Source organism: Guyanagaster necrorhizus (assembly GCF_019112545.1).
Source record: "Guyanagaster necrorhizus MCA 3950 unplaced genomic scaffold BT62scaffold_5, whole genome shotgun sequence".
NCBI classification, from domain to species: domain Eukaryota; kingdom Fungi; phylum Basidiomycota; class Agaricomycetes; order Agaricales; family Physalacriaceae; genus Guyanagaster; species Guyanagaster necrorhizus.
In genome coordinates, this window is record NW_025064884.1 from 499,322 (window position 1) to 522,917 (window position 23,596).

The window sequence follows — 23,596 nt, forward strand, 5'->3', positions numbered from 1 at the left end:
AAGTCAAAGCATTTTCCCATGGCTCGTGATTTGACTAACGGCGCTCCTTCTCCCTTTTAACAGGGGATATCCATTATTTTGTATAACCAATTATAACCACGGGGGTGATCAGGAAACGAAGTCCGTTGGGTGTACGATTTGTATGATCACTTGGCTATCGACCCTTTTCCGCGGAAAAGATATCACTGCTATTATTTAATGTATTTCTGGACGAAGAGGACAGGGGGTTTTATCCGGTATCTGGGGATGGAGATTTGAGGAGCGTGAAAGACGAGGTTGGCTCGTGGCTGTCGCAAATGACGAAGACGTTCACTTGTTGACGGGAGATACGAGGGAGAAGGTGGTTGGTAGCGGTGTTGACATAGACTCGTAGATTAATATCAGCCCGACTGACCGCTTCAATGTAAAAAGCCCGAGTCCCGCATTTGGCGGCACTTGCTCCGAGCCACCACTTGCCCTCATTCTCGATCTTTTGATTTCCCAAACGCGACGTCGCAATCATGTTGGTACATACTTCCGCATGGAATTCTATGGGCAAGCAAGAGCTTCTTCTCTATGGGTGCTGACACTTCTTCGGTACCTAAGGTAGGAAAGTGCAGTGATGACCCAAACTTTCGAATTCTATCTTGGGCTTCTCTGAGGAGACACTAGTTGTATACACAATATATATATATACCTACAATCCCGGAAAGTTGGAATCTTTCAGTTTCATTTGCCCGGCGAGTCAAAAGATTTTCCAAGGAAGATCGAACACTGACACTCTTCTTTTCCGACTGGGCTTGCGCTCTAACCTCAGGTTATCTGGGCATGCAGTCTTATATATGAATGGGCAACCTATGGACCTTCCATAATGCTATTCTTCTACGTTAAATTTTTTAAGCTTGACAATATTACGTCGGTCATTTCGCGTTGAATGGAAGGACGAGGCGACTTGCACTGCAGAAGCTGGGGCATTTTTGATAGCTCAAAATGAGACCTTAAAAGGTTTCGATTTCAGCTTCCATTTTTATGCCCTTGTTTCGAGCATTGTAAAACCAAAAGGTACATCAATTCTATTGTTCTCTAGGGGGAAATATTTTTCATACAGTTTTACTGACACCCTTTTCAGGAACGAAAAAGGCATCGCTAAAACAAAACCTTTTAAAGTTTCCTTTTTTACCAGCTAAATTGCACTGGCCTCTGCTGTGTTGGGCGCGATTTATGATGAAGGAAAACATCTTTGAGACTGTCAATGTCATTGGCAGGGGTCACTTATGCACATTCTGTTTCAAGTTCTAAGCTTTCAACTACACACCGTGTTTTCATCGTGACGCCGAAGTAGTAACAGCTATCAGGACTGGAAACAAGCATGTAGGTGCGTCGTTTGAACTCCGGGCAATGTGTGTTCTTTTTCGTACTGCTTCACGGTGTCCAACCCTTCACAGGTGTCGCGTTACCTTTACTTGGAACTGTCTTTGGCTCTGCCCCATACATCTTTCTGTTCGTCTTCCGAGTCGCTCTTGCGCGATTAAACCTCTGGATGTTAAATTAGCGAACTCCCAGGCAACCTATAATCTGCCATATCAGGGTCCGCAATATCTTAACCGATACTGCTACCGCCTAGGATTCTGCACAGCTTCGAATGGGCTTCGTGTCTTCTTTGATATATTAGTTCTGATAGGTGCTTTAGGTCATGCATGTCCACTAGATTTGGCAGTTAAGCAGAATCTCCCCCACATTGGTATTAATCATCTGTACGTGGTGATATTGAGTGCTATAATATTCTCAGTGTTCATTGGATATAGGTATAAGCGACATGAGTCGTGAGGGCTGTTGCCATTTCAATTGACCTTGTTGATGCAGATTGGCTAGGATGTACGTTCATCTATCTTTTCAGACGCCTTGAGTCTTCTTGGTGTATGAAGAGCCTTTCGGGTTATCCTAGATCTTTGCAAGTCCGGATTTGGTGGCTACTGTCCTTGGAGATCAGGTTTCATGTAGATTGTCGGAGGCGCGATAACGCTCACAAGGACGCTCGGCGTTGCATCAGGGAGATATATCCTCGGTTTTCCTGATAAGTACAATATCCTCACTGTTGGACAAACGGCTCTTGCATTAACGAAGGCCGCGGCAATCCACTATCAGATTCATTGAAAAGCGAGGTGATGCTACACTTGTTTCATCAGAAGGCTTGTGTCCATGGTTAGTACAGCCATGCCATTAAACATGCTGTTATTGTGAACAACTGTCCCCCACATTTTCTTGACTTCACGACTGTTATGAATCTCTGGAACTGAGCACGGTGGGCTGGAATTTGAAAATGTCTCTACTATTGGGGAGTTCAAGATTACTAGGTGTGTGCGGATACACCGCATTTGTAAAACGTATTTCCACTTGGTTTCTCGGTGAGTAGTAATAATCATAATCAGGTGTCTGTTTTCAATCGGATCGATCAGGCCATCGCCAGCCCGTTGGCGCCATGATATTTGCGTGGTTAGACAAATATCACCCGAGAAGTGCATTCATTGCCGCCCAGGAATTAATGACTATAATCCCGATGTTTTTTTTTGGATTCAGCATTTGATTAAGCGCCACAAGTAAACTATCTATTAAGACGCTCCGTTTGATACGGACGACGCATTCAAGTCTCCCGGCTGGCGTTACACTGGTAAGGTCCGGCATGCCCCCTCCTTTTCGACTCTTTGGGCCCCTTCGTATACTCACCCTTCACCCAAGAATATTTCTTGCCAGCGCGGGCTCTGCGGGGTACATCCCCGGTGTCCTAGCTCACGTTGTCCTAGAGTTCGCTGCGCATTCGGATATGGTAGCATCTATGATTTAGTCCATGATCAACGTCGTCCTAAGCGAGCGTTAATTCAGCAGTCATAGTGGATTTTAGAGCATCGGCGGAACTAGCACAACCACCCCACCTTTCATTGACTTCCACAAAGTACATTCAAGGAATGCATATAAAGCCGGTTTCTATTATCCTACTCAGTGTCACAGCTGCATACTTTTGGCACCAGAACGGTGACGTCTGGGCAGATACTGTAAAGCTGGATGTACCTACACATGCCATAATTAAAATGTTTTTTTTCACAAAATTTCCGACTACAGAACATTGGCATAAGACGAATAGGACGAGATATCTTTAGCGGTATAGATTTCAGTCGTGTATGCACCTCCGGGTATCAGCAATCACGATGATACAAGGAGGCGGTAACGACAGTGGGAGGGCCCAGAAATCCTGGGACCCTTCAAGCCGGTTCGACTAGGGCGCGAATAGACAAGTATTTTCAATTGTCACGTGGATGAAGGACATCCGAGCACTTTGAATGCCGTCGTCGGTTCGTTATAATTATGCAACATAGTATATGTATAGAAAGAATCACTGAGATCCTACCCTTCCAAAAATACGTAGAAGGAAAAGAGCGCGATACTACGGTAGTACGGGAGGCGGGCTTCGGCGTTTGCCGAGTGTACTTGAACACCGGCTACGCCTTGGCGCGACGACCACTGACGAAACCGGTGGATGGCTAAAAGAACATCGATATACGGACCTGGGTGTTGATCTGTTCTCTCAAAAGGCCTTGGGACGAGTGCTTCAACATCGCACTGTACAAGAACGTTGCGTGTATGTTAGTCGCAGAACTCGGCGGTGACATCGAAGCCTTGTATGCCAAGTAAGCTCCTTCGTTTGCTTTCAGAGTATGCTAGACGCAGGATATCTTTCCGAACAGGACTTCCAACTATGTAGCGCGAGCCTCCAGAGATCCAGACTCCATCGCACTGAGAAATGGGCCTTGAGCGCCTAGAATTGTGATCAGCATTACGGTGCTCACTTCTGCGGCTGCACCTTTTCTGCTGTGGGACCCTTCTATCTGCAATCAGACGCGCTTTCTATCTCGACTGTCCTTGTGCTCTTCCGGCCTCCACATCACCGCATGCTTGGTCAGTTGTGTCGAGATATTAAAGCATCAAGAAACAACGCTGAGGTCCTCCATCTTTTTGCATCATCATGTCCATCTCGTCTTCCAGAGCCTCTGCTGAACACACGACAATGCTTTTTGCGAAGCCACCATCTTGTCGTCTGATGTCGAAGTCGCGGCTAACAGCGGTGGCAGCAAACAGGTTGATGCGTCGTTTGAATTTCGAACGATGTATATCGCTTTTAGCGTCCTTTTGGTGTGCCATGTTCAATTTTTTACAGGCGTCGCGTCGATTTACGGCTCTTACCCATACTTGGAACTCTATGCACTGGCTATTATTGATAGGTCCAACATGGGCGTGGCGCGTCTTGCGGGTATGGGCAAAGATCTTGTACGTATATGCACATACTTCTGATAACCGTTGATGACTATGATCTGCAGGAATTGATCGCTGGTGCACGCTACAGCATCGTATCATGCATCTATTTCATTCCATACATCCTTCTGTTCGCTCTCGCTTCTTCTGACGTGTCAATACCTATCTAAACGCTAATGTTCACTGTGAACTTCCGTGCAACATGTGCCTGCGTGCGATTGGAGCCCGTAATCTCTTGACCGGTGCTGTTATCGCGTGGGGTGCTGTACACGTTGGTATGAGCTTCGTTCCCTCTTGGGAATACTTGGCGCTGTGCCGAACTCTTCTAGGCGTTTTCGAGGTAATGCTATTCCTACTGAATTGCGCAATTGGCACACTTCGGTAACTTATTGTACGAGGCGGAGTTTTTCCCGGCATTGGTGTTCATCGTGACTATTTGGTGAGCGGGTCGGTTATTCTTATCATGTTTTACCTCGTATTCATCGGCATTAGGTATAAATGCCATGAAGTTCAGAAGAAGTATGAGCTGCCCTATCTCATGGGTACTATTCCCTTTCAGCTGATGTTGTTGATGCAGATTGGCTGAGTTATATATGACGTCAATTCTCGCTGGTGGATTCAGCGCCATCTTGGCATACGCTCTGAGCCTTCTTGAGGGCAAAGGGGGTCTCGGCGGGTGGTCCGACTGGAAGATCTGGGTTTATGGTGGTTAGTATCTCAACTCCCATCTCCGATATGTCTTGTTCATAGCAGTGCAGCTTTGATGTATATGTGTGCAGCAGTCCCGGCGTACGTAGCAGGGTTTGTCATATGGTTCTTTTCGGCTTCCATTTATCATATCTTGGCTGATGATGTCCGTTCCCAGATTTTTCGTCACTCTGATTTTGAGCGGGATGGGATGGAATTTGCAGATGTCCCTGTTGCTTGTAAGCACCGATTGGTTAGCTTCACCACATTGCTAATAGACACGCCTCCCTGCACGGAACCAAAGAGTGCTTCTCCGTATATTTCTGCGGTAAGTAACCAGACATCGGTTTTCAGACGGACCGGCCGCTCATGCGTTTTCTCCTGCAGGCTGTTAGTATCTTGATCTTCGCGTGGTTGTCCGACAGATATCACATGAGGGCTTTGTTCCTCGCGATACAAACGCTGATGACTATAATCGGCTTGGTCTTGACAGCACATATCAATCTCCCTGGCTGGCGTTACACTGGCGGGTCCGACGATCTGCATCCGTTCCTTTTTCATCTCTTCGAACAGGAATATTTTTCGCTTCCGCAGGCTCTGCGGGATGTATCCCTGGGATTCTAGTATATGTTTATTTCCATGATTAGGCTTCAAATAACATCGTCTCACACTCTAAGAGGGCTGTTACTACGGCGGTCACAGTCAGCTTCGGCGGAGTAGGTGGGATCATCTATAGTCAACGAGACTTCCCCAGATACATTCCGGGGATTATTACAACGATCCCCCTCCAGGTCGTCAACTGATCCTGCTTGCCGCCATGACGGTGCACTTCCAGATAATTTTGGGGTGGATTGGGAAGGACGCTTTACCATCTATGTTGAACGTAATCTATTACTTGTGAACGTTTTCACTGAGGAGTAGTCAGTCTTTGGACGAACACGCTCCATTCGCACATGCAACGGGTCGATGCATGGATCCGATCTGCTAGGATCTTGCTGTGCTTCAATTCTGGTTCTGGATATTCCAAAGATGTTCCCTACGTGAAGCGACCCTTTGTTTCGTTATGGAGCTCTATGTCCTGACTTTGAATAGCTACATTATGAAGAGGTAGCGCTTGCGATCTTTCCGCGGCTGCCAAGCAGTCGGGGGTGAGTTCAATGTGTAGGATGTGTACCCTATAATTCTGAGCTATATGAAGCACGGCGGGGATAGGATTTTCACCTGCTTGTGTGAATGGCGTACTTGGATGAACTAGGGAACTTGTTGACTAAATACCTTGAAGCTGCATCGTGTAGATATGATCAGTATTGCTCTGCCCTGCCATTCAGACGGCGTGATCCTTCCGTCTATTTGGCTGTGTGAGGTAATCAACTACTGTTTGTCGGCAGCGGAACCCGGTAGGTATACTTAGTAACCAGCCGCACTTGGTCAATCCGAGGTCAACATATACCTCGGCAAAAGATACCGCATATCGTATCCCTCGGTTTCCGTCAATTCTTCTGTCTTTCCATACAGATTTGGATAGAAATTGGCAGCATGTTATACTCTCTATTGCGTCCACTGAGGACCGTCGTTAACCTGGTGCCGAACACTTATCAATTTAAATCCGTCCATGGATATCCTGGTCCAATAGTAAGCTTACTTCTCAATTTCTCTCCTCCTGTTTGAGGACTAAAATCCATCTCGTCTGAAGGGGCGGTGCCTGCCGAATTAATCCAGTAACCTAGAAATGAACGGAATGGAATTATACGCTACCTCCGACGTCTGATGCTCTTTGTCTTTGATGCCGTACTGCTGTTCCTGACGTCTGTCAGGGTCCCTCTTTCACCCTATGCGTATTTTCATTGATATACGAGGGCGAAGATGATGTCTCTCTCTCAATCCCATCTCCCATCCTGTTCTCAACATGCCCCCGGCTTCTAGTTACACAGCTTCCATTGACTACACAGAACCCAAGGGGGATCTGTCACCCCGACCGGACTCATTGGAAGCTGGAAAAGAGAAATTGGAGGATGTCATCGATCCCTTCTTTGAGCGGAAAACCATGTATGTTGCCAATTCATTTCCCTGTATTTCATGTCTGAATCCTGTTAATAGGCGATGGGTGGACATCCGGATGCTTCCGCTTCTCGCTCTTCTTTACTCTATCGCCCTAGTTGACCGATTGAACATTAGTGTTGCTAGGACGGCCGGCATGGGCGACGCATTGGTATGAACGCGCTGTCCTTGGGGTACCGGCATCAGATTATTCTAATCTTCCTCCTAAGGGACTTGATATTGGATCTCGTTACAGTATCGCGACGTGCATGTACTTCATTCCCTACGTGCTATTGTTTGTCATCGTTTCTTTTCTTTGCATGGCGCTTCCAGCTAACCGTTGTGATAGTCAAGTACCCGGCAACATCCTTCTTCGCAAGATCGGAGCACGCGTCTTCCTCTCTTTTATTGTGACAGCATGGGGTGCAGTATGCTTATCAATCGGGTTCGTCAAGACCTGGGAAGTTCTTACCGCTTTACGCGTGTTGTTGGGCGCCATGGAGGTACAATCGCTCCATCGTTTCTTGATCGAGCCTGACTCCGAGTAGGCCGGACTCTTCCCTGCTCTCGTGTACATCATTTCGACTTGGTAAGGCGCCTCCTTACATCCCTACCCTATTTGGACTCAATGACACCGTTTCCTGGCTTGTAGGTACACGCGCCACGAAGTCGCAAAGAGGTTCGCCCCGTCTACCTACCAATTAATGGAAAATTGAAACGGTGCTACAACTGCCAGACTCGCTGCATTCTATATGATATCGCTAACTATTGCCGGGTTCGCCCCTATCCTTGCGTACTGCATCAGTTTGCTTGACGGAAGGCGCGGTATTGCCGGCTGGTCATGGATCTTTGTAAGTGCTCGTTGATTTCTTCAGTGATTTCCTCCTTATTCATATGGCCATACATTATATCAGATCATCGAGGGCGCATTCACGATATTCCTCGGCATCATCACGTTCCTTTATGTCCCTGATTTCCCGGACAAGAATCGGTTCTTGACCCCGGAGCAGACGGCAGTGGTTCTAAGGAGGATTGAAATTGACCGTGGCGATTCGGTACCGGATGTTCTGACCCCAGCTAAGATTTGGTTCCACCTAAAGGATTGGTCAATTTGGACTTACGGTAAGCAAAAAATGATGCTTGGTGTTGGGTTCTGGCTGATGGAAGTGCTAGGCATCATGTTGGCATGTTCGACGGTGCCATCGTACATGCTAGCTTACTTCATTTCTATCATCTTGGGCGGTATGGGCTACGGAAGAAGTATGTCCCTTCTTCTGGTAAGACTCATCTATGCACAGATCAAGTTCTTGTTTGACTAGTGTTTTATAGAGCGCACCTCCATACGGTCCAGCAGTATGCTGACTTCTATCACCATCACCTTGGCAGTGACTTAAATATCTTCGTTAGTTCATCTCTGCGCTCTTCTTTGCATGGGTATCGGACCGATTCAAGCACCGGAGCTCCTTCATCATAATCCAAGCGTGCATTTGCGTTGTCGGGTGTTGCTTAACAGCGTTTTGCCAACCACATGCCGTGCGGTACTTTGGTGAGTGCCTTCCCTTACTTCCATCTTCCGTTTCTCAAGTCTAGCCATTAGGGACTTTCCTTATCAACATTGGAAGTGCAGGTGCTATCCCGTGTATCCTTGCGTATGGTGCCAATAATGTTGTATCGCAGAGCAAACGGTTCGTACTCATTAGCCTTATATTCCATCTCCTTCCTCTCATTATCCCATCCACTCATCATCAGGTCGGTGCAAACGGCGTTAACCTCTGGCTGCGCAGGTATCGGCGGAATCATCGCTTCGACCGTATTTCGGGAAAAAGATTATCCAAAATATGTCCCTGGTAATTTTTATTTTCTCCTCACTGCCAAATACTCTGAAATTCAAAAATTCCTAGGTCTGTGGGTGACGATCGGGACCCAAATTGTGCTCATTGGAGTTGTGCTGACGACAGTGATACATTTCTCGAGGCTGAACAGGCTGATGAGAGAGGGTAAACTGAAAGAACCGATCCAGGGTCAGCCAGGATTCTATCATACATTGTGAGGGAGGACATAGAGCATTGCATGCATACGCGTAATACAATAAGATTCAAGGCTCAAAACGACTAATAATTGATGTACTATATAATGACCGACTTTGTACCTGAGACATAAAACGCTGTCTAGCTATAGATTAATATTCAAGGGACTATTAGTTTTTAGCTGGCCGGTGAAATGAAATATAAAGGAAGGACTAGCTTGGTACTTTCGTGCGCACGGTTGTCGCGGGACTAGTCTAATCTTGGACTTGCTTCTTGTTTACCGCCTGCCGGTGGAGATGCTGCCACATACTGCCGCTGGTTAATTTGAGGCACTTTTTGAAAATGAAAAGCTATGAGCCAATTTCTAATCGATAGAGATAGAAATGGTAGGGAAGTCGAGGGAGCAAGCGAGATTCACAAGGGTCGCAGACCATGACGCATGGGAAGATCTGGTAGATATGACCGTGACTGGTGCGGGAGGAGCCTCTATTAGCTACGTCCTTGGACATCGCACCCAGTCGTTCCCGGGTAGATCAATATATAGAACTACACATGATATTGAGTTCATCATCGAAATCGTGACCTATTTATTTAGCTGAAAGTAATTCACGCTCCTCTGTTTTTTTCCCCATGTCGTTGAACCTGCCATTTAAATGATGTAAACGTGTTCGTCGACTTGGATTCAAAGTATCAACCCTGCAGCTGAAGCGTCAAGTTCAAAACACAACGCTTCGATCTCCTTACGCGTCACTGCATGCTCTGCACGTCAGTCACATCCTGACCAAAAAAGGGTCCGCTACTTGCATTTTCTGGGCCATACTTGAATCCTGACCACTGCCAAAATTAGATAGAACGTAGGAGGATCCGCCATGTTTACGGTTCCGGGTCATAATAGTGCTGGGCCGGCTCTGTGCCATTGAATGCACGAAGAACTCCGATGATTGAGAAAATTCATCCGCTTTGAATGATAGGGGAGGATAATTGCACCGAGAAAGATTCCAGGTTCAGAGAGACTATTCCAGGGAAGCACTTTCTCCGTTTCGCCCTTTTGTAGCAATATGAAGTTATCAGGTTCTGCCACCAATCCAATGATCTGAGGCGAACTTGTCTCAATGCAACGCCATTCCCTGAGTGGACGATTGTCAACATGTGCTGCCGTTCATCGGTGCGACGCTCCAAAATAAGGTTATAAGAGGAAGATGTTGGAAAATAGATCTTTGTGGTCCTGCTCTGTGTAGGAGGAACGGTGAGGGCTAGCGATATCATTTCTCGATGCCTACCTGTGGTCATTCACAAGAGGCATTCAGGCTGTCGCCCGGCGTCATTGCAGCTGTTTCATTTTTGGCCAGAGCATATCGTCGTACACATGAAAGTGGCACTCATGGCACATAATAGGCTAGCGAAGTCATAATGAGGTAATGTCAGAGAATCCGTCATGCTGGAATGACACGGTTTCCGCATCTTGGCCAATGTCGTTGGGATTATTGCTTCCAGGCAGAAGCGTCTTTGGCAACATTTTTACTGCGAAAGGACATCAATTGAAGTGCACACAAAAAAAAAGGAGAACCAGATTGTTAATTTTGTTGTCATATCTGATGCTGTGGGTGGGGGTATCGGGACCTGTAATACAAACGGACGCGAAGTGAATCTGGAATCAAGAAGAAGAACCATTTCACGGAGGCTCAGAATTCGAATTCATAGATCCGACATACGAGGATGACGGTATTGGAGCTTGATCACTTTTCTCTCATCCTACTGGTTGGCCATGACGTTCTAGACAGGTAATATGGACCGTTGTGATACGATCCAGGTACCACGGGAGAAAAGGTATTGACTTCGCGATGATAATCGGATGGGAAGGCTGTGCAGAAAAGTTACATAATCGAAAAAAATTCGCGTCAATAACGCGCCAGGGCCACGTGAGCAAGTCACGGTTTCCTTGTCATTCGCGTTCGAAATTTTCTGGCTAACAATTTACGAGAAAGAACGAAAATTGAAGGTAAAAGACATTTTCACCGATCTTCAGATATAGATAACTCTTGGCTTCCACAAGGAAATCTTGGTTATAGAGCGGATTCGACGGCGGTTCCAGATTTCTCTGAGGGGAAGAGCCCGGAAGACCAACCAGCAAGCGAACGAACCGATCGCACTAATTACTATCTCGACGTACATAAAAAGATTATTCTTTAACATCCTCGCCGATTTTTTCATCAGTCCATCGGTGTATCGGACAAAACGCGGAATCATATGAACGACTCACCAGGTCTTGTCTGCATGGTCTCGGATGATGTGGGTATCGGGTCTTAGTGAATGACTGCGATGGTAAGTATAGACCTGGTTTTGGTATTTTCCGTTGAACTGGTTCAGAGGTAGAGAGTTCCTGATCGATAAGAGAAGGAGGAGGAAGGAAGCTTAAAGGCGATTTCCTGGAAATCGTGCTTCGACCCCTGCATTGGTTCATGACGCATATCACGAGTCAAAGTTAGGAATGATATCGTGTACGCTTCCGATAGAGTGATTCACTTTATAAATTGTGGTTATCCTGGGTAGCCTACCGGTTAGTAGACGGGAGTGGTGTTTGCAGTGGAGCGAATGAAAGCAGGGTTCGATTTCCAGCCGAAGCAGGACTTGTCTACTAGTCAGAGAATTCAACCAAACAAACCTCAGGAGGCTTCTGCCTTCGGAAATCCTAGTCAATAGTCTACATACTTTGATTGTTTTGCCGGAATACAAGTCCATACGGAAATGATACAACTATTTGGGTATCTACTCAGATCCCGGTCGAGTAACCCTGGGCTCTACCGAGTCCCAATGTCATTATCGTCTATTTAAGTTAGTACTGACATTTTGAATCCGTGGCCCTGTACCTGAGTCTGGGTTCGCAACGGAGAAAGATATACAGTTCAATGGTAGCATGTCAATAATGAGGACGATAGATAGACAACGGAGGACAGGGCGCGTACGAGATTCGTCGGTGGGTCAGGGCGCGTCGAAATTTGATATTTTTAAGAAGTTGTAATCTAATCGGTACGGTGATGTACGGAAATTGGGGTTTTGGTTACTGTGCAAGATGATATTACGGTGAATTGAAACATGATAATGAATCACTCAAACAAAAGATGATCAGTAAGGCTGGGGTTGATGCGCCTTGTCTCGAAGCCTGCACTAGCAGTGGATAGAAATCGGAAAAGAGAAATGATAAAAAAAGCTGAGCACCGATAATACACCCTAGAGCAGGACTTCGTGTATGGATGATTTCTTAAAGAGTGCAAGTGAGAGGCTGAAGCGGAGAGTCGTCGGTGGAGGAACCGGTTCGGTTCGTTGCCGTGTTCGGGATCAGAGGATGCCCAATTCGGAGGTAACTCGCAGTTAACGCCGAGCCGCTCGGATACAAAAAGGGCGAATCCAGTGGGTGCCTCTTTTCCACAAGTCCCCAATCTTACGCACTTGTGGTATGGAGTCCTGGGATTACTATCCTTCCCCGTCGTCGTCTTCCTCTTCGAGCTCGCCATCGCCCATGTTCAAGACGGCTAACCCTGAGCCAACGACCATCACTTGCCTTCCTACCCACCAGGTCTTTGATTTTCCCCTGCCTTCCCCGTCGCCTCCTCCCACATCACAACCACAGGCAGAGGAGATGGCAATGACGACAGATACCTCAGTATCAAGTAAACGGACGTCGCCTACGCCTCATTCAGTGACTGCGAAACGGCCCAGAGAACGCATGACAACCCGGGATTTTGTCCCGCCCGATGTGTCCGGCTTGTCGAAACGAGAAGCAAGGCTGGTGAAGAACAGGGCAGCAGCATTCCTCAGTCGACAGCGGAAACGAGAGGAATTCGAGGCCATGGAAATGTGAGTAATTTTTTAAATTTATTACTGGCACCAGGCAGGTAGCTGACAGCTTGTATGCAGTCGGGTAGCCGAACTTGAACTTGAAAATGCACGTTTGCAAGCACTGGCAGGAGGCGCATCACCACCGTCGCCATCACCATCGACGTCGACGACGTCCGAGATAGACGACCTGCGCGCCCAGCTCGCGGAAGCCCAGGCGCTTCTGCAGTCTTCGCCCCAGCCAGAAGCCATCAAGACAGAACCCACTGAAACGCCGCTTCCCTCGTCGTCTTCATCCAAGTCCGCCTTAATGGCACTTCTCTGCGCCCTGCCTCTCCTTCAGTCCCTCCCAATTTCACCTTCTCCCGCTACGACGACATCACCATCGTCCTCTGCTCTTGACGTCTCCTTCGACGCCCAGACTGCTTCGAACGGTGCTATCCGGGTGCGCATACATGACCCCCAGCCTCCCTCTCCCACTCCTGCGTATCAAACCTATGATGATCCGTTCTTTGGGATGGGCCTCGACATGGGATTCGACAATGATTTTCTTTCCCCTGTCTCGGTTCCGGCTACAGCGTCGTCGTCTCCATCCCGTCGCGTACGTATCGCTCTTAGGAGTACCGAACACGCCGAGGGCGGCGAGTGGGAGGTCCAGCTGTGCTAACCTCCGAATCCGACGGTATAGGTGTTTGAGCGCTCTCGCCGTTTCACTGCTAAATCTTATTTCTCCTTGCTAACGTTATCTCTGTACATGCCGTCCTGCAAAAAGTAACATATTATTTTCATCGCTCTCTGTATACATAGTACCGTAGGATCTCAATCTAGTGTTTTTCCCCTTCGTTTTGTGTATTCATTCTCAAACACGGACTATAGAAATCTCCTGTCTTTTTTTTTTGCATCCCATCAATGATCATTCCCACCCCTTCCCGGTCTTAAACACCCCCTTTGCTGATTTTACCAAGTTCGAATTGGACTTGAAATAGTTCGCTTTGCGGCATGGTGAGAAGAACAAGTTCATTCATACGAGTCTCGTCACAGGGACGATTCGGTCGTACGTGCATGGCATGATGGCATACCTCACGCACGAGAGCCAACTTGTGTCACTGGCAGTTTTCTGATGTCCCCAATACTGAGTGGGAACTTCAACTCGGCAGCACGTTTTTAATTGGTGGCTCTGATGCACTTGCGGTCCATTCTGATATAGACCTCAGCCTATCCGGCTATTCACTTATCTTACCACCGCTGCGCGTGTCCCGGCCGGATACAGGTCCCGACGCGCGCGCGCCCTGCAACAGAACAAGCCTAGGAACCGCTCGCACGTTCACAACGGCAAAATTTTTCCCGAAGTTCGCATTGGACTTGTGCAAATTCATCATCATATCATTTCGGGTTCCATTCGGTCAATGACTGATGATATCATGCCCTAGCCATCCAACTTCTGCTCTTACGGTATTCAAATATAACACCTTCATAGTCTTGGTTACAACAAGGCATCAAAGCGAGCTGTGTGTCCTTCAATTGACCTCGGCCATTGCATCCGGGTCGACGGTAAGCGCTCTTGTCCCTCCCCTAGCTCCCAAGTTCAAATTGAGTCCCGAGGTACAACAGGCTCGGAGGAACTTGCAAGTGACGTCAGTCCGTACAAGTCCCGTTGAGAATCGACCCCCCACCGCCGCCGATGTTCTTTTTCCTTGTCAGAATGGCGTACATGCACCGACCGTTCTTCCTTCTTTCCATTGTTCTATGTCACATTGGCAGAGAAGAAGGAAACATATGTACGTTAAAACCTAGCAGCGGCCGACCACCTGCTAGATACCCGACGTCTTACCGATGCTCGCTGACATGAAACTGAAACTAACCGACTCTCCGAGGACGACCCATAATCAAAGCGCGAACCAGAGTAAAGACAGGGACAAAGTGGTGCAGAGTACCCCACAGAGCAAGAATAGGCATTGAGAGCGTTGGGGAGGGTGCCCCGCGGCCCTCATAACTTGGGTCGAGTAGATGGACAAGGCATCCAATCGCACTGGGCGTTTAAAAATCACAAGGCCTAAGTTCCAGGTTCCCATCCCAATGAGGTCATACCGAACCAGCTCGTTTCGTCAAATACTTTAACTCGAACTGTTAATTGGAATTTGGAGCCGAAGGATGGCTTCAGTCGAGCTCTTGAGACCAACGAAATGGGCAAGTTACACGAAGAGAAGAAGATATAGCCCGCCACGGATTAATGTCTTCGCAGCTTCGGACCCTTCTTGACGAGCATATACTATAAACGCCCATATTCGCCTATGTATTTTCGGAGATGTGGCTGGATGTAGTGATGTCGAGAATGTCATGGTATTGTGGCGATGAACAAATGGTTCCTGAGATAAGATAAAACATAATACGCAGCCTTGGCGCGTCGGGAATGGACTGCGGGCAACAGGTGAATGTTATTCTGCGAGTGGGGCATGAGGTACCTGGAGGATAAGCGGAGCGGGAGAGCAGAGCCGTGGCATGATCTTGTGATGATAAGCGGGTATTGGTTACGCATGGACCAACAGGCCGTCCTCGAACTGGCGGGCCCTTATCTAACCCGTTATAACCGGATTTGATGATCCCCATAGCAGGTATCCATGCCTGAGATCTTCAAGGTCTCGGACCTAGAGGAGTGGCGCGGGCAGTGCATTTCAGCCTAGGCGACGCCGGACAACAATAGCAGATGACTTTCTGTACTGGAAATATTAGCAATATTTTACGAGCCCTTGATCCAGGACGTACGCGTCATCCAATTAGCGCCTTTAATTCCACATTTCACCTCTCTTTCTTGCCGACTACACGTGCAGTGCATAAATGGGTTAAGCAGCTGCCAGTGCGGAAGAACGAAAATATAAGAGAAAACACTCGTAATAGAAGATCTGATAGAATCATCAAAGAATAACCCAAATAAGATGAAAGGTGGCACACCTTGAGAATGAGGGTACATGTGTAAAAAGACCAGTACCGCTTTCAACCCTCCACGTTCCGTGGTAGTTCAAGAAGCAATTTGGATACCGTTCTTTTGCGCTATGCGGATTTCCGCTCAAGAATCGAAAAGGAAAGTGCAGTACGCTGTGCTTCGGTGTACCGTCGCAGATCCATATGAGAATGCCGACGACCTCAAGAGCCTGAAGAAGCTATCACGGGAGAGCTGCAATGGTGATATGTAGTGACATTCTTCCTCCGACCCGAGAAGAAATAACAATGACACCGGCTTTACAGGGCCTGTGAGCACGAAGAATGTGTACTGAAATGAAGGGCCCTAAAGTTCCGGAAAATGATACATATGATGAGCCGTGATTTAAGTACGCGTGAAGCCATATTGACATTGTGATAAAAGCTGGCACAATTTCAGACTCCAAGTAATGGTGGGAACAGACGTCGAAGGGGTAGGTAACGTGCCGGTAGCGGAGCGACAACTTTATGAGACCAACACCGGATGCACTTCATAAGAGGGGACTTCCGTATGAGAAACCGGATATTGGCTGGTATCTCTGGCGACGCACCTCACGTTCTGAAGAACGCTTCCTTCACCCTCTCCGAACCGACTTTCCTTGCCGTAATTATAAAACCGCATAAAACGTTGGTCACACAGGGCCTTCGTGCACGCTATGCAACCACTTGAATTATGACGTGACCGGGTAGAATTTCAGGCGTGAAGCTGGTAATAAGCACTGATGAGGTAAGTGTCATGCCGTCAAAGGAGCGAGAACACCAAGACACGGTGCACAGTGAAAGGCGATTTGTGACACTTGAGCTATGGCTTAGGGCCATGAATAGCTAAAGTTAGAGATTACTTACCGGGACAGCCAGCCAGACTCCAATGCGACTTTTCCAATCTGTTTTCATGTTCATGATTGTGCAATTGCCGTTCATGAAGCACACCGGGCCGCCGAACTGGGCTCTAAGATATATAGGTCAACCACCAATTTATCGATGATAGAAACTAGACACAGTTGGTAAACATGAGCCAGATATTATCAGGAGTTGATAACCCGCACCAGTGCATCTAAGGAAAAGAAAACTCGAAGGTGACCGCCGTTCTCAGTACAAGAAGTAGGCTCAGCACAAATCTCACAGAAGGCATCGCTGATATATCACGATGAAGTAGGTGTTTTCTGGCCTACGCCATGATCAGAGACAAAATGACGAGCTACAACGTCCACACCTTCTGTTCTGTCTTCTCGACGTCTACAACCCGCTGTCGCGCCTCTTGACATCAATCTGTGAAGCCACTAATCACTGTTAGTGATATTTAGTGCCGTGAGTCTTCTTGACTGCTGTAAATGAGAGTTATGGATCCGCTACACCATCTTCGCTGGCAGTACCACGTCAATGGCCATAGCACAATGACGCGACGTATGGAACGATATGGAATTGGGGCGGCGACACCACAAGTGAGTACGACCACCGCAAAGATGGATTTCGACGTTTTCTGAGCGGTAATGTCGCGAAGATGAAGGAGACCAGAGGAGGTCATGATGGTGACAGCGAGACATGGAATATCGGCTATCTGTTGGACAGCCGAAGGCAAGGACTGACATGGCCGGAGATAGCCGGTTGCGTCACCTCGAAACCTTGCTTCATCGAATACTATTCTAATCCTCCTCGTTGCTTTACCATCAGCGGAAAATTCTATGCTATGACTAGCATATTTTCACTCGACAATCTGGATGCTTGTCCTCTTTTGATTTAAAACTGCACCAGTATTCCTTAGCGACAGCATCGTGCACTGGCAAGAGACAGTCGTCGTCAAACGAACTGTCGGTCGTCTTTGATACTTCGGGACTGAATCATGAAGAGCCAGACAACAGCGAGAAGGTGAATATGACAGAGTACTATTTATCATTTCATTTTGATTTTGAATGGTTCTGAGGTCACCACCTGTACCGTACCACAACTTATGGGTGGCAAATCATCAATTCCTTATCTACAAAAATCAGTTGCCGCTTCAGTAAGCCTGTCTTCTCAGCATCTCTACCTCGGATGAAACCCGCGTTCTGAACATCTGGTACCATGATTTGCCCATTCGATTATGATAAGGCCTCTATCTGGAACTACGGTTTTTAGCTCCTCCCCTGGGCCTTAAACAAGCTGCATACTACGAGCTCGAGTACTCTTTCCATACATCCTCTGGAGCATTCACTCATTCAGGGTTATTCAAAAGGATTGGCTCCGCATTTCAAAAAACGACGATGTCCTTGTGTCGTTGCATGCTACTGTTTATCCGATATGTTGTGGTCGTCATACCAATTGTACTTTTTGGGACGCTGCATGTCCAATTGGTGCAGAGTTACGCTATCCCTTCACATCCTTGCTTGTATTTTTGTCCTTTTGGTACGGAAAAATTGTGAGACCTGACCTCATCACTAGCTATCAGATGGGCCCGTTTCAGAGTATGGGAGTCAGGTATAAAAGACTAATTGGAAGGACAATTGCTATCATACCCCACAATGCAGCGCATTCTATACTTTCGTTACTTTCTCGTCTTTCTTTCAGCTACTTTTCTCACTGTCCTGAGTGCACCCATTCCCCACTACGACTTGTCTAAACGACAAACGACTGGCGGCAAGCTTGTCTTCTCTCATTTTATGGTGCGTTATACCTTCTGATACTTTTCTGTCCGTGCTCACTGTTACCCTTTTCAATAGATCGGTATTGTCTCCGACAGGACCAGTGCCTCCGACTATGATGCTGACATGCAGCGTGCGAAGTCCTATGGTATCGATGCCTTCGCATTGAACATCGGTGTAGACGATTACACCGACACGCAGTTAGAATATGCATACGAGTCTGCGGCCAACAATGACATGAAGGTCTTTCTCTCCTTTGACTTCAACTGGTGGGATTCCACCGATGCTTCGGGTATCGGGTCCAAAATTGCGCAGTACGGTTCCAAATCTGCCCAACTCACTATCAACGGCAAGGTGTTTGTGTCATCGTTTTCAGGTACAGCAGCCGTACCCCGCGTGCGTGTCCTACTAGACATTGTGTTGGGATTTTGCTGGAAAGTTCTAGAAAGGGCAATCCGGCATCATGCCGAGAGTTGATGAGTAAGCCCGAGAGAAAGAGAAAGTTGTAGTAAATTCTAGATACAAGCCTGGAGAGTATAAATATGAGCTCAGTAGGAGCTGCAGAATAAGAAGTTTATATCTTCTGGCCTTACCAGCCTGGAGTCTACCCTGTGCATCACCAAGGATTCCCAACAGGTTATGGGCCCCAGCATGATTAGACTCTGATTACAGTATCTCGACTTCTTAATTCACCCTCATTCATTACCTACTATGAGTAGCATGACAAATGCTCTGATTGACAAAGAAGGAAGGAGGGGCAGTGCACCTGGTGCAACAGCTCTGATTGCACGATCAAGGGGATCAAGCAGCCTGAAGCAGAACATCAGATGTTATGCATGTGGCAAGACTGGCCATATTAGTCATAGTTGCCCAGAGTGCACAAAATGGAACAACAGTGCTGATGCTGCAAACATTATGCAGAGCGATGATGAAGAAATGAAATATGCCTTTTGTGGTTTAGACTGAGTCTGGCTAGCTTGATATTGGGATCAGCTGGCTGTAAGTAGCATTTGAGGCTCCTGCAGCATGGGTGAGGATAGGGAATAGTCACAAGTCTTAGGATATAATTGGGAATTTTCAGACTATTTCAAGTTTCAAGGAGACTTGGAGTATTGGGACATTTTAGGACATATTGGGATATTCTGGAATATTGTGGCAGGATGCCATATTGAAGGGGAGTGTTGGAATTTTGCTGAAAAGTTCTAGAAAGGGCAATCCAGCATCATGCTGAGAGTTGATGAGTAAGCCTGAGAGAAAGAGAAAGTTGTAGTAAATTCTAGATACAAGCCTGAAGAGTATAAATATGAGCTCAGTAGAAGCTGCAGAATAAGAAGTTTATACCTTCTGGCCTTACCAGCCTGGAGTCTACCCTGCACATCACTGAGGATTTCCAACACATTGAATCCTTGAATTTTAGGTGACAGTTTAGATATTGCTACTGTATGCTCCATAGTAGGTCTGGATTTATTCATGGCACCCAACTTTCACCCTGGAGAAGGTGACTTTTCCAATCTCAATGGTGCCCTCAATTGGATGGGCTGGCCTAATGATGGCAACAACAAGGCACTACAGGAAGGCATTGATATCACTGTTACTGATGGTGACAGCACCTACTTGACAACCCTCGCTAACAAAAGTCTTATTGCTTGTGCGTTCATTGTTCCCCAGATTCAGCAAGAACTAGCAGCTAATGAAGTCATTTGGTAGTGGTCTCTCCATGGTTCTTTACCCACTTTGGCATGGAAGTTACCTACAGCAAGAATTGGGTATTCCCCAGTGATTTGCTGTGGTATCAGCACTGGAATAACATTCTCACATCAGTGCCAGAATATGTTGAAATTGTAACATGGAACGATTATGGAGAATCTCACTATGTCACTCCATTATCATCTCCTCACACCGATGATGGTGGCTCTAAGTGGGTTAATGACATGTGAGTATACCTCAGACACTTTAAGAACATGTTCAGATTTCTTACTCAATTCTTAGGCCTCATGATGGCTGGCTCGACATGGCAAAACCCTTTATCTCTGCATACAAAAATGGCTCTACCACCGTTTCTGACTACATAAGTGATGACCAGATTATCTACTGGTATCGTTCAACACCACGTGATATTGACTGTGATTTCACAGACACCACCATGGGCACTGCTAACAACATGAGCGGCAACTACTTTAATGGCTGTCCAAACAGCTGGGAAACTCTCACCGATGAAGTATTTGTTGTCTCTCTTCTCACTGCCAATGGAACAGTCACCGTCAACTCCAGGAGCACAGAATATAGTTATGATGCTCTGGCTGGTGCATCTGCATTCTCCGTTCCAATGGGTGTAGGTGCACAAGCGTTCGCGCTCACCCGGGATGGTGGCCCTGTCATGAATGGCACCAGCCTTAAGGAAATTGTCTTGGAGTGTGTATACGGAATTTATAACTTCAATGCCTATGTCAGAACAGTTCCGGCCAGAGATTCTGACTCGCTTCAAGCAGATGGGCTAGCCGCACTCACATCAGGCCTTGCTGTTGCATGTGAGGCCACACCTTCTTTGCCTGCTACGGCTCCCGCCACGGTGGCTGTTACTGCTACTGCGACACCCACACCTGCTCCTACGGTCTCCGTTTAACAAAGCGTGCCTAGTGCATGTGCTTGGATGAAACATATTCCCCATATTGTTTTTATACCCGTCTTCTCAGTGTGTATTGACTGCGTACTGCATGAATGAAACATTTCAAATTTTTCTAGATCGAAGATAGGGTAGTCACAAGTTGGCATACTGTTATCGCAGTAGTAGGACCTTTTTTGTATCTTGGCATTGGAGAACAGCTCTAACGATGGGAGATTTATATAAGACCACAAGACGATATAGATCCACAATATTAGTTGGTACTCATGATGGTTATAGAATAGCGTCCTTGGCGTACTGTAATACTTTTACGATCGAGACATCTATCTTCTATTGTCATCGTTCTGGCCTTCAACACCGTCTATAGACCCCCCTTCGCTTCTCTTCCTCCCTGGATAGATAATTACGAAAAGATTAAAAGAGCACTTCTGAGCGAACTTACCGATATTCGAACATAACCTGCACGCCTACGAACAGTCCCGCCACTGCACATAAAAGAAATTGAAGACCTGAAAAGTGTCAGTGGACGCCATAAATCCAGAGAGAGCACAAGGAGCACCATCCTTCGTCCCAACCAGCTGTTCTACAAAATAGCGTACTCCGTCGGTACCAATGACAAACCCCACAAGATTGGCGGTCATCATCATGAGAATGTTGAACACAGCACCTAGGGCGCAAAGATGTCGATACCACGGGCGACCACCAAACTGGAGGTACTAGATGAGTGTCAACGACAAGGAGAGGACCTAGAAGGGCTCACCTTGTCAGCACTAAAGACCCACCCTGCTACCACCTCTGGGATAAGAAAGATGCTAACCAGCCATCCCCATGCCAACAGGCGGAAGGTAAGATCGTGCCAAAGCGCAACAAAGGTGAATATGAGGAGCGAGTTGAGAAGCTGGCGATGGGAGCCGCCAAGGGGAATGTATATGTATCGTACAATCCATAGGTTGAAGCTCCTGTGCCAGGCGCGCCAGAATGCCAAAGCACTATAATTGTTGGCCATGCAGCGAACCATGTTTTCCGGAGGGTCTATACCAGCCAGGAGACTCCACAAGCGGAAGAAACGCCAGGGAATGAGGAGCTTAAGCCAGACATGGATGAGTGAGAAGAAAGAGAGGAGCGCCAGTTCAGAGGGGAGGTATACAGTGTGTTCCCAAGGACGTGCGTCTTTGATGGCAACAACGTACATTGTATGGATGAGGACTTCCATAGTGAGAAGGGTGAAGATGAAGCGGATAAAATAGGGTTTGATGAAGGTAGTAGGGCGTTCTTCTTTTTCCTGAGTGAGTGGGCGCGTTGACTGTACCTCGATCTGTGCCAGGAAATCATTGAACGGAATGATCGGTCCTGCAATGTATAACGGAGCAAAGAGGGCATAAGTGAGATACACAGGGAAGGTGTATGCATGTGGTGGGTGTGAATCTGCTTTCGGAGTCGTTGTCTGCCCAGTCTATGTCAACAGACGACACATGTATGTCGGTAAACTCACCGCAGTATGATAATCCATGTTGAACGAAACGAGACGAAGCATGGTGATGTTGAACGAGATGTACCAGCGCGGATAAATGCCCTGCCAGTCATCCAGCCATCTAAGAGGTGGTGATATCCAAGCATAGGAATACCCAGAAAACCGGTCATTAGCAAACAGCATGACACCGTTGAATATCCAAGTTACGGATGGATGCTGCGCTCTCATAGTGTAGTTAAGACTAAGGATCGCAAGGATTTTGAGTGTGCTCGTCCCGTGCAATGCAACATTGAAGACCAACGCAAACACCAAATTAAGGTGTAAATGTTGCTGTGTGGGAATGAAATGCGTCAATAAGGCATGCATTCCTGCGACCGCAGCCAGGATGGGGACATTATTTCGGAAGGAGCGGTACTGGGCGTCCCAATTGTCAACGGACCAGCTAAAGAGCCAGCCACTGGAAAGCCTGTCTGAGTAGAAATGATATGCAGGATGGGTAGGAAGGCTTATTCGAATGACGGCCCAGGCCATCCAGGGCAGGGCCAGCGCGATAATGAGGAGGTATATTCTGAATTCCAGGGTACTCCATCGGGAAGGGGTCGTTGAAGGTGCCCTCTTCTTCGTCGGTATAGACACTGTCAAGGAAGTGATGTTAAAGGAAGATAGTGGTTTTCGTCTAGCCATGGGTGGAAAGGGCAACATTTTGCTCATTATGCAGGAAATTCAAATTCAGACAAATTCACCATATTTTCTCACGGCTCGGACCGGTAATAAGATAAGGTGGACATGCTGCCTAAGCAGCTATTGCAACCTGAATGGAATGGGATGAGAGGAATTAACCTCTTGTGAGCGAGATTCCAGAGGGATGCGGTTCCCCAAACAAACACAGAGTTTTCTGATCTGTCTGCATGCCATAGAGCTCTGAGTACAAACTGATTTCTCTGGAATCTGATTCCACCTTCCCTCCCCCCCTTCTTCATTGAGTAGAATTTATATATCTTTACATAGTAGATACAAATTACAGAGTAGACAAATGAGG

At 47.1% G+C, this 23,596-nt stretch overlaps 9 protein-coding genes across 9 annotated transcripts; 6 read left to right on the top strand and 3 right to left on the bottom strand.

The window, feature by feature from the left end:
• Nucleotides 1-2,299: 2,299 nt before the first annotated feature.
• BT62DRAFT_1001982 (uncharacterized protein) lies at nucleotides 2,300-3,254 on the top strand (the record flags this gene model as incomplete). The annotated part of the gene is made up of 4 exons (XM_043176797.1): nucleotides 2,300-2,384; nucleotides 2,436-2,538; nucleotides 2,578-2,803; nucleotides 3,135-3,254. The coding sequence occupies 4 exons, from the start codon at nucleotides 2,300-2,302 to the stop codon at nucleotides 3,252-3,254; spliced, it is 534 nt and encodes a 177-aa protein (XP_043043191.1).
• Nucleotides 3,255-3,997: 743 nt separating this feature from the next.
• Nucleotides 3,998-4,454, top strand: BT62DRAFT_1001984 (uncharacterized protein; the record flags this gene model as incomplete). The annotated part of the gene is made up of 3 exons (XM_043176798.1): nucleotides 3,998-4,139; nucleotides 4,190-4,299; nucleotides 4,350-4,454. 3 exons carry the CDS (start codon nucleotides 3,998-4,000, stop codon nucleotides 4,452-4,454), a joined length of 357 nt encoding a protein of 118 aa, XP_043043192.1.
• A 32-nt stretch (nucleotides 4,455-4,486) lies between these two features.
• On the top strand, nucleotides 4,487-5,872 carry BT62DRAFT_1001985 (uncharacterized protein; the record flags this gene model as incomplete). The annotated part of the gene is made up of 9 exons (XM_043176799.1): nucleotides 4,487-4,624; nucleotides 4,683-4,723; nucleotides 4,777-4,803; nucleotides 4,862-4,992; nucleotides 5,043-5,210; nucleotides 5,250-5,299; nucleotides 5,359-5,577; nucleotides 5,619-5,687; nucleotides 5,726-5,872. 9 exons carry the CDS (start codon nucleotides 4,487-4,489, stop codon nucleotides 5,870-5,872), a joined length of 990 nt encoding a protein of 329 aa, XP_043043193.1.
• A 549-nt stretch (nucleotides 5,873-6,421) lies between these two features.
• BT62DRAFT_928427 (MFS general substrate transporter) lies at nucleotides 6,422-9,237 on the top strand. The gene is made up of 15 exons (XM_043185503.1): nucleotides 6,422-6,603; nucleotides 6,665-7,017; nucleotides 7,069-7,180; nucleotides 7,239-7,303; nucleotides 7,358-7,511; nucleotides 7,557-7,597; nucleotides 7,661-7,687; nucleotides 7,745-7,859; nucleotides 7,923-8,130; nucleotides 8,182-8,285; nucleotides 8,338-8,361; nucleotides 8,416-8,554; nucleotides 8,606-8,693; nucleotides 8,758-8,855; nucleotides 8,910-9,237. Exons 2-15 carry the CDS (start codon nucleotides 6,878-6,880, stop codon nucleotides 9,056-9,058), a joined length of 1,464 nt encoding a protein of 487 aa, XP_043043194.1. The 5' UTR covers nucleotides 6,422-6,603; nucleotides 6,665-6,877; the 3' UTR covers nucleotides 9,059-9,237.
• Nucleotides 9,238-12,413: 3,176 nt separating this feature from the next.
• BT62DRAFT_928429 (uncharacterized protein) lies at nucleotides 12,414-13,812 on the top strand. The gene is made up of 2 exons (XM_043185504.1): nucleotides 12,414-12,890; nucleotides 12,951-13,812. Exons 1-2 carry the CDS (start codon nucleotides 12,490-12,492, stop codon nucleotides 13,534-13,536), a joined length of 987 nt encoding a protein of 328 aa, XP_043043195.1. The 5' UTR covers nucleotides 12,414-12,489; the 3' UTR covers nucleotides 13,537-13,812.
• An 897-nt stretch (nucleotides 13,813-14,709) lies between these two features.
• BT62DRAFT_602194 (uncharacterized protein) lies at nucleotides 14,710-15,050 on the bottom strand. The gene has a single exon (XM_043181560.1). The coding sequence runs from the start codon at nucleotides 14,939-14,941 to the stop codon at nucleotides 14,756-14,758; it is 186 nt and encodes a 61-aa protein (XP_043043196.1). The 5' UTR covers nucleotides 14,942-15,050; the 3' UTR covers nucleotides 14,710-14,755.
• Nucleotides 15,051-15,606: 556 nt separating this feature from the next.
• BT62DRAFT_1001988 (uncharacterized protein) lies at nucleotides 15,607-17,370 on the bottom strand (the record flags this gene model as incomplete). The annotated part of the gene is made up of 5 exons (XM_043176800.1): nucleotides 15,607-15,769; nucleotides 15,819-16,018; nucleotides 16,079-16,334; nucleotides 16,397-16,510; nucleotides 17,219-17,370. 5 exons carry the CDS (start codon nucleotides 17,368-17,370, stop codon nucleotides 15,607-15,609), a joined length of 885 nt encoding a protein of 294 aa, XP_043043197.1.
• Nucleotides 17,371-18,343: 973 nt separating this feature from the next.
• BT62DRAFT_885701 (uncharacterized protein) lies at nucleotides 18,344-21,086 on the top strand (the record flags this gene model as incomplete). Its single annotated transcript, XM_043182842.1, has 5 exons — nucleotides 18,344-18,484; nucleotides 18,542-18,839; nucleotides 19,881-20,111; nucleotides 20,171-20,396; nucleotides 20,453-21,086. The coding sequence occupies 5 exons, from the start codon at nucleotides 18,344-18,346 to the stop codon at nucleotides 21,084-21,086; spliced, it is 1,530 nt and encodes a 509-aa protein (XP_043043198.1).
• Nucleotides 21,087-21,294: 208 nt separating this feature from the next.
• BT62DRAFT_928433 (MBOAT-domain-containing protein) lies at nucleotides 21,295-23,257 on the bottom strand. The gene is made up of 5 exons (XM_043185505.1): nucleotides 22,579-23,257; nucleotides 21,847-22,530; nucleotides 21,646-21,793; nucleotides 21,529-21,595; nucleotides 21,295-21,477 (listed from the first exon to the last, which is right to left on the bottom strand). Exons 1-5 carry the CDS (start codon nucleotides 23,239-23,241, stop codon nucleotides 21,438-21,440), a joined length of 1,602 nt encoding a protein of 533 aa, XP_043043199.1. The 5' UTR covers nucleotides 23,242-23,257; the 3' UTR covers nucleotides 21,295-21,437.
• Nucleotides 23,258-23,596: the final 339 nt, after the last annotated feature.